Genomic DNA, 8,967 nt, shown 5'->3' with positions numbered 1-8,967 from the left:
ATGATCAACAAAACCAAGTAGTGAATTTGACACAAAGACGCACTTTACAAAACTGAACAATTTTGTTTATTTTAAAGACATTTTGAACTTGAAGTTCATCTTAGTTCAGTTGAATTCTGGGTAAAATGTACAGCAGTGCTTAAAAGGAATACTGTTACAGTAGTAAAGTAAACCAGTCTATGAAATATGAATTCACAATATTGTTTCAGAAAGTTTACCAAAAATCACAGCTTCTCTTGAATTGCATAGTTCTTGTCTTTTTTTTAATTGTATTTTTTTTTATGGTTTGCATCCCTGTTTACCGTCCAGTCACCCAGATTGTCATGTAATGTGACGAGTCAGTGCTATGATCAGGTACAGTACATACATTCCGTGAGCAAGTATTTTTTTAGGCTGTTTTTCCCAAATCTGGCTCTAGCTGAACCTCGCATCAAACAGGTTTGGTTCCGATATTTATTAATTTCCTCAGCGGACAAGATGAGCTCAACCGCAATCATTGCAGGTTGCTTGTTTGCAAATTTCTTAATCACAGAAGATCCAGATGACAGTAGTGAATACAACCATAACTAGCTGCAGTGTCTCTTTCAGCTGGTCTGCAGATCAATTTTCTGTAAATTACGTATGTACATTAGTTATGCACACTTACAGTATGCAAGCAACACACAGAGAATATCGTCTCTGAGAAGCCCAATCTTCTGGAAACTGGCATCTTAATTTGTATCTTAATGCACAAAAATATTCTTTTTTTTTTGTCTGTTTGGTGTCACCTAAAACTATTTTGTTCAGATTTGAATGAACTTGGAACAAACACTCACTTAAATTGGTGCTGGTTGCGTTGCAAATAGTGTCAAAATCCTGCCAACAATAACAATTAATTATCGAAGCCAATTATGCCACAGCCATTCCTATTGGGGGGTTTTTCCAATCTCTACAGCTGAATATTCTTCCTTCATATTTTTGTTCTCCTCACACACTCACAAAGCAGACATGGAAACAAGGAAACCATGTCACGATGGCTTACAGTGAACACTTATTTACAGTTCTTCATTTATTTTGTCATGAAGTGCCCAACCCAGATTTTGGAAGAAGTGAAACATAATCTACACTAAAATGGGAAGAGTTTGGAGGAAAAAAAATCTCTGGAGGTTGTGAGGCTATTGACTGATAAATCTGAAATCTTGTAATTGACATCGGTACAGTGGCTGAATTATCAACAAGCGGGCTTTCAAAGAGCACCCGTGTCACCTGATGCATGCCGCACACACAGCAAGCACTGATGCCTGTATATTTGCCATGCTTTCACTGCTGATGGAAGACGTTCTTCCCCTCTGGTGACACAAAAAACACAGGGGCAAATATTAGGAGCCATGTGATGGTGCAATAAATCAATTCGACTACTGTACAAGGTTATTAGAATTTGCTTCTCTTACTACCTTACAAACATTGCCTTCTGATGCATTCATCCTACAGTTCCACTTCATCGCCGATCTCCTCTTCTTCTGATTCAACTTGTTCAGCATCTCCTCGGCTCTCAACATTGTCATCGTGAGCCTCAGCCTCCGGTTTGGCATCACCTTCATCAAGCATTAACTCATCGAAGAACTCCTCTTCATCACTCAGAATCTCTTCCAAATTTGGCTCCTCCCTTTCTGTGTGCGTTGCATCGGTTTCTGCAGTTTCGGGAGAGGGAAGCGGTTCTTCCATCTGTTCAGTGTAAGTCTCGTCATCTGAAGCTTCTTGAGCCGGCTCATCTGAGTCAGAATCTGCTGCTCCAAGGTGTGCTTCCTCCTCTGTAGCTTGACCTTCTTCCTCGACAAAAGGAGATGGTTCTCCCTCAGCTTCATTCATGGGCTCTAGGACAGTTTCAGCACCTCCGATCATCTTGAAGAAGACAAAATAAATGATGTGCAGTGAGGCCCATATTCTCCCATACACGCATTCTCCCATTAATTAAAAAAACGCCTTTTGACCACAACATCTGAACCCAGTGGCCAAGACACCTAAAAAAACAATATATCTTTATTCATATAGCGTTATCCCAACTGTCTTCGGGCAGTAGGCGGGGGACGCCCTGAACTGGTTGCCAGCCAATCACAGGGCACACATAGATGAACAACCCGTCTGCGCTCACACTCACACCTAGGGACAATTTTGAGTGTTCCATTAATCTGCCACAAATGTTTTTGGAATGTGGGAGGAAACCGGAGTATCCGGAGAAAACCCACGTGAGCACAGGGAGAACATGCAAACTCCACACAGGAAGGCCGGAATTGGACCCTGCACCACCGCACTGTGAAGCCTAAGCGCTAACCAGTCGACCACCAGGCCACGCCATCCTGAATGAAATATATATATATATATATATATATATATATACACACACTTCGCTACTTCGTGGTTCGTTTATCGCGGGTTCAGTGCATCGCAGATTTTTTCAAACAAATTAATTTTTTTTTTTTACATATACATGGATTACAGTACTGTATATGTTGCTCTATGTGACTCGCTGTTGTTTTGCAGCTTCTCGCGGACCATTTGCGGATTTAAAAAAAAAATAAAAATTATCGTTTATCGTGGGTGGTTTTGGTCCCCATTAACCGCGATAAACGAGGGATTACTGTACTGTATATCTAATTTCATAAAACAAAATGGCTTTAAAATCAGAGCTATGGTATTTTTTGGACTATATGTTGCGCTGGATTATAAATAAGGTTTTTGTGAGAAATTTATATTACAAAAAAACTAGTCCAAAAACAATAGCGCTCAGACTCGTCCCCAAAATTCCTGCTCCCTCATCCTGGGTGCGATTGGAAATATTCTCTGAGCATGCCCCTACTTCACTCCCACGATTCAGAAACTCAGAGCGTTGTTCAAATATGCCTTTCGGCTCTTCAGTGTCATGATCCTGTTCTTGTGTGTCACCAGCAGGTGGCAGTCAAGGGCCCTCCCTTCAGTGTGCACACCTGCTGCCAAAGTTCTTATCAATTGCCATGTATTTAAGGACTGTCAAGCCATTGTCGGATTATCCCTCACCTTGCTCATGACCTTGTCTACAAGTGTTGAATTTTCGAGACGATATCACTAGTCACTCCATGTATTTTCTCGCCTCGTTCTTTCGATCATCATAGTAAGTATTCTTGTTGCTCAACTTAGTCTTATTTTTGTTTCCTTTGTGTTTTGGCTATTTACTTGTCTTTTCGTGACAAGCTATTTTGCAAGCATTTTTGCTTAGTTTTGTTTTTCCCCGGTTATTGTAACCAGTGTCTTTGTTGTACTTTGTCAGTCTTGCGTTTTTGTTTTAATAAAACCTTCTTTGTTCAAGTCCATCTGAGTCCACGTTTTGAGAGTCTGATTCTGTTTTGAACCGTAACATTCTGAAAGTCCCCAAAAAGGACTGCCTGAGGGAAGTGCATCGGGCAGCCCAGATGGAAACGGTTCAAGTATGAGCTGCTGATTGCTTTCTAACCTAGGTTGCATCCAGAAATGAATAGGAAGTCAGCGCCCTGTGCTTTTCTGAACACATGCACTCTCAGAGTGGTGTCAGGGCATCGAGGTGAAGTTCCAAACGCACCCCTGGCGACTGTAGCGAATGAATTCCGATTGGATGAAATTTTCGCTTCTAATTATGTAAAGGTTTTTCTTTTTAGTTTAAAACGGCTTACCTTAACTAGAATGTGATGTCGCATTGTGGCGAAAGGTAGAATTCTGGTCGGTTATTGTGCCTTTTAGAGCTGTAAATTGTTGTGGCGGATGCCGCATACTCGTGGCAGTAGCAGAGTTATGTTACACAATAGTTGCCACAACTACAGTTGTTCTCGTTCTTCTGCTTGCATTTCTTTGCCTACATTTTTAGCATGCAATAAAGAAGTTGGCCACTGGCAATAATGCATGACTACTTCTGTCTTTTAGCAGTGGACAAATACTTTTGATGACAGTGGTGGTAAAACACAAAAAGTCAATACAATCAGGAATCGGGCAATTTGGTTGCCAGTCCATGCGCTCATTTTAATATATACAGATCGCATCTGAGTTGAAGTTGTAGCACCAGCCAAACAATCAAAAAAGTGTGACTTATAGCCCAAACAAATACAATACATTCAAACATCGTAATGCGTTCACCCACCGAATAAACACCAATAATGATTCTGCTTGGTTTCTTTTCTATTACCTGTGTAACCTGCCACTGTAAGTTGTCCAGCTGAGCTCTGAGTTCGGCGTGCAGGCGGCTGCCGGCTGAGTTCTGTTGCCAAACTTTCATTCGAAGTGCACTGATCTGTTCCTCCATGTCGTCCTGTGTGAGCTGCTTGGAGCGCTCATTCGGCAGCCATTCGCTGAGGACAAAGAATGAGAATGTTTTCATTGTTTTTACTTCTGCAGAATACCTGGTGAGCATAAAAGCTAAAACGCATTGAAACTTGCAGATGATGCATGCTGGAACGTGTTTAGCAAATATTCAGCCCGAGCGTTTTTATAGGTTGGTGAATTCTTGCAAAATGATCATGAGGCCTACCAACAGCGACTTGGAGCAACACAGAGCCGTAGCCAGCAGGGCTTTGACAAAGCAAACATAATGTTATGGGTCAGAGGACAGGAGTTATTCCCGCCCAGCACAAAAAGCTGCTTTCTCCAACCTGATGGTCGCCATCTCAGTCTGGAACGACTTCAGCTGCACCTCCAGGCCCATCAGCTGTGCAGTCTGCTGCTTCAGTTTATCCCTCAGAGTAGCAACATCATTCAGCATGGCTTCTGCTTCTTCTAGGCGCCCCATTATGGCTTGGACTTGCTTAGATAAGTCGGTGCTCAACGTAACGAGGCCCTCGACCTGAAGTCCGACCTCCGCAAACTTCTCATTCTTCCCCTGAAGCTGGCTCAGCTGCTCCACAGACACAGTGGTCCGCTGAATCTCTGCGAGACGGGATTTCATCTCCGTGTGTAGTGATAGCACCTGAGCGGGGAGATCCGATGTTTTGAAGTGCTCTGCGGTAGCTAAGGCCTCATCCACCTGCTTCTGGGCCAACATGTATGACTCTTCCAGAGCATTGACGCGACTTTCTACATCATCTGAAACATGTACCTGCAACGAGAAGTGCAACAAACATGTTGAGCCACTTGAGACCGCAACTAATTCTGGGCTGGATCTTGCTGACTGCTACTTATTCCAAACCAATATGCAATCCAACGAAGCTGAGAGAACTTGCAAGGACATTACTGCAGAGGTTAATTTTGCCCCTACCATGTCGCCTGAGCTGTAAATTGTTTGAACAATGATCTGCAATTTATCCAAAGCTTAGCGTTCAAATCTTTATTAAGAGAACCCTTTGATTCGGTGCAAATGGTGACATTAAGGTGCACACCATGATGTGATTGCGACATGAGCCGCAATTACTTTTGATTATTGGCCATAGCATCGATTCGGACCAACATATTGTCATTATTATATAATATATTGCTATTTCAGTGTACACTCTACAATGACACTCTAGATTCAAATTCTAATTCTACTTAAAAAGTGAACAGAACACACACAAACGCATAATTTGTATTGAGCCTTGGCTGAAAAAAAATCTCCGTTCAATTCTTGCTGGTTACCCTTACAGAGGTGACCAGTAAACAGTGTCTGGCCTTGTGTTCCGGTATCATTTAAACCACAAACTAAATTTAGCCATGGCACATTACGGATCCAGTTTGTGTATTATTAATATTATTTATATCAACTGCAGGCTTTGGAGCCACCACATGTAAGCTAGGACACATCCCATAAGAGGGTATAAATATATAGTACCTACTGCTATACACTGGAGTTATAGATCAAGTCAGCGGGTCACGACAAATCTGACCTGCTTGCAAGAGGCAGCGTGCACTGCAACCTCGCCGTGTGGAGGCAAGAAAATCACTCGTTGGCGTTGCAGCACGGACTCTAAAGTTCGTACCTTATCACTTGTCTGTCGCATGGTCTCCTGTGACGCCTGGAGCTTCAACACTTTCATCTGCATTCCCGTTACGGTGTCTGTCAAGTGGGTCAAAGTTTGGTGCTGCTGGTAGCAGAACCATGCTCCCGTTGCACCGCCGATGACAACGACGAGACATGCAAACAACACAAGCGTGTAGCTATTCCCTCCTGTTCGAACTTCGGATTCGGGAATTTCACTTTTGTCGTGGTCCTCTTCGTGTTTGTGGTTGCTTTTCCCCTTCCGATGCTTGGCCGTCATTGTCCCCGTACAAAGAACACGATGTTCCGGGAGAGAAGGGAAAGGAGGATGCGTGGTTGGGCACACGCACTGCCTTACCAATTGGACTCAGGGTGAGCGCACGCAGATGAGGCTTCTACAATCTCAGCACGAGATGAGAGGAAGTAAAGGAGGCGTGTACCTTCGTAGTTACTTTTAGTCGGTCCATTCAGTAAGGGTCGCGTGGCAACCAGCTCCTGGGCGCTATTTTTTCCTGCGGATGACATCCGAGCCGTGTGTGCGTGGTCATGCCGCGCGCGTTCTTGTCATTTTCATCACTTCCACTTTTAACCCCCTTTCTGTACGCGTCCGCAGTGTTCATGGCTTTCTCATCTTGACCGTGGTTGTTACACTGACGTTATATGAAACAAAAATGTTGGGCCATCATCAACCACTTCAGCACTTTAAGTGGCCCAACATTTTTGCAGAATGTTTAGAATTATTCAGAAATACAATTTACTCATTTGGTGCGTTTGTGCAACTGTTTAAATTGAATAACAATTCTCTGAATTCACTACGGGATGTTTAAGTAGCCCAAACCCCCGACTATGGTCTAAAAATCCTGGAACCTGAGTTGAGTGATTTGTTTAAATACACGTTTAAATACATGTTTTAAGATAATTGCTGAAAATATGTGCAGAGAATGCACAGCAAATCTGCCGGTGTTAATTCTAAACAATAGTTAATTAAATTTAAATTTCTGCGTCCACACTACCCTGTCACGATGCAAGGTGGTGGTGGACCCCAAAAAGCAGGCAGGGGGGAGGAGCAGGGTGTACTTGACGAATTGTATTTAAAACAGAGAAAACTAAATCTCTCTCCCTCCCCTGTGGTTTCTTTCTGACCTTCGGGTTGAGTGAACGCTGGCGCGTTTTGGCTGCCGCTGCTCAACCCGTATTGTTTTGTGTTTTTTGTTATTGTAAAGTGTCCTCGGGTGTCTTGAAAGGCGCTTATAAATAAAATGTATTATTATTATTATTATAAATCCAAAACAAAGTCCAAAGTAAAAAAACAAAAACCATGACTGAAACAAAAACTATCAATAACCAAAACACTGCCAGAACAAACATGACAGTAGCAAAGAGCACCAATGACCCGGCAATGAGTGTTCGGGCGGGAGTCCTTTTCTAGAACTAATTACCTAACGACCAACAGGTGTGCAGCTGCGGGGGGGCGGGGGGGGGGGCTACAGTGCCACCTGTTGGTCCCAAACCGAATCATGACATACCCAGTGTTAGTTTTAACTGTTCACATCCAAACAAAATGTAGTTGACAGTGCTGTAATGACACTTCTGAGCAGAGAAGTCCTGGGACCAAAATGTTACATTGTCATCGGGAGGCAGAATAAAATTCTAGAATCCTTGATGTGTGCACGGAATAGGCCCTGTAATAGGTGTGCAGGTCGGCACAGCCGAAACTGACAAATTCGTCATCTGAGGCTGCGGTGGATTGGAAGTCTCCTTTGACCTCCAGTAGAAGCAGAGTCCGTCGGAAAGGTCGATGACGCTTCACGAATGGAGCTAGCTGGCAAGGTCCTGCTCGACTCTGGTAGGACGCTAGCTTTTGCCTGGCTTTGTTTTAAAAAAAAAAAAATCAAGTCTTAGTCATTTTAACATTTACCTCAACCTGCTAATTTGTGTCCATCCGTTTTTGTGCGCTCCACATCATGTCATTGTCATGGTTCTGTTTTTGTATGTCTCCAACAGGTGGCAGAGGAGTGCCTTCCCTCCATCTTGCACCCCTGTTGCCAATGATAATCAACCGAGTACACTGTATTTAAGGATTTACAGGTCTGTCCAAATATTTGCCTTGCTCACAACTGTCTAGAATCTAGATGTTCCATGTTGCTGGTCGTTTGTTTTGGGGGTTATTTTTTGTTTAGGTTTTTGTTGTAAATGTTAGTCACGATTTTGTATATGCTTTTTGGGTTTCTTGTCCATTTATTGACAAGCTATTTCCATTCGTATTTTTTTTTTTTGCCTTTTGCAAGAATTTTTGGTTTTCTCGGTTTCCAGGTGTTGTAGCATTGTCCTTTGTCGGTCTTACGAACTTTTTGTAAACAACCCTTTTTTGTCAATTCTGTCCAAGTTCATGTTTCTTGAGTCCAATTCTGTCCGGAACCTTCCGGAAATGCTGACGGAGGTCGTCTTATGCTGTCCGGAGCCTTCCGGAAAGCCTGAGAGAGGTTGGATTATTCTGTCGTTTCCCCCGCATCAACGGTTACACATGACGGCTGCACCCCGACGTCGTCTACTTTTTGGCGCATGGCGGCCTGTTGACAACAACTTATGAACACGTGACGGCCACAAGGTGCAATTGAATTCCTCTACCAATCCGTCACTCTGGGGATACAGAGGTGTCATTCGACTGCCCAGCCGTTAGGAGACCTCTGCAAAGACCTGGACCTCAAAGACTTGGTTTATTCTAATAATCATTTGCATAACAGAGGTAGAGAGAGACATTCAATCAAGGCCAACTATTTTATAAAAATGTGAAAAATAGAAGAGAGGACATTCCTTTGCTCCATCCATTCTTTTGATAAACTGTTTGATGGTGTCAAGTCCATCGTATCATGTGATCAACTACTTTCCTCTTCCTTGCTAAAAAGGTTCAGATAAGGGTGAGTGCACGTTGTGGGACACACGTTTCATGAATAATTATCCATCCATCCATTTTCTGATCCGCTTATCCTCACAAGGGTCGCGGGGGGTGCTGGAGCCTATCCCAGCTGTCTTCGGGG

General features: G+C 43.2%; 1 protein-coding gene across 1 annotated transcript; it reads right to left on the bottom strand.

The window, feature by feature from the left end:
* Positions 1-43: 43 nt before the first annotated feature.
* LOC147211288 (uncharacterized) lies at positions 44-6,488 on the bottom strand. The gene is made up of 5 exons (XM_086125122.1): positions 5,931-6,488; positions 4,632-5,074; positions 4,169-4,331; positions 1,434-1,881; positions 44-1,328 (listed from the first exon to the last, which is right to left on the bottom strand). Exons 1-4 carry the CDS (start codon positions 6,207-6,209, stop codon positions 1,465-1,467), a joined length of 1,302 nt encoding a protein of 433 aa, XP_085981248.1. The 5' UTR covers positions 6,210-6,488; the 3' UTR covers positions 44-1,328; positions 1,434-1,464.
* Between the last annotated feature and the right edge of the window lie 2,479 nt (positions 6,489-8,967).

Source organism: Hippocampus guttulatus, chromosome 1, assembly GCF_054856545.1.
Source record: "Hippocampus guttulatus isolate MCC_2025c chromosome 1, RoL_Hgut_1.0, whole genome shotgun sequence".
NCBI classification, from domain to species: Eukaryota; Metazoa; Chordata; class Actinopteri; order Syngnathiformes; family Syngnathidae; genus Hippocampus; species Hippocampus guttulatus.
This window is presented reverse-complemented; position numbering and strand designations above follow the sequence as displayed.

Bases quoted from the DNA above. Each gene is read 5' to 3' on its own strand.
- LOC147211288 (XM_086125122.1), bottom strand. From the start codon at position 6,209: ATGACGGCCAAGCATCGGAAGGGGAAAAGCAACCACAAACACGAAGAG. The intron at 5,075-5,930 runs GTACGAACTTTA...TTCTCGTTGCAG, and splicing joins TGCGACAGACAAGTGATAAG to GTACATGTTTCAGATGATGT. The intron at 4,332-4,631 runs GTTGGAGAAAGC...CTTTGTCCTCAG, and splicing joins ACTGAGATGGCGACCATCAG to CGAATGGCTGCCGAATGAGC.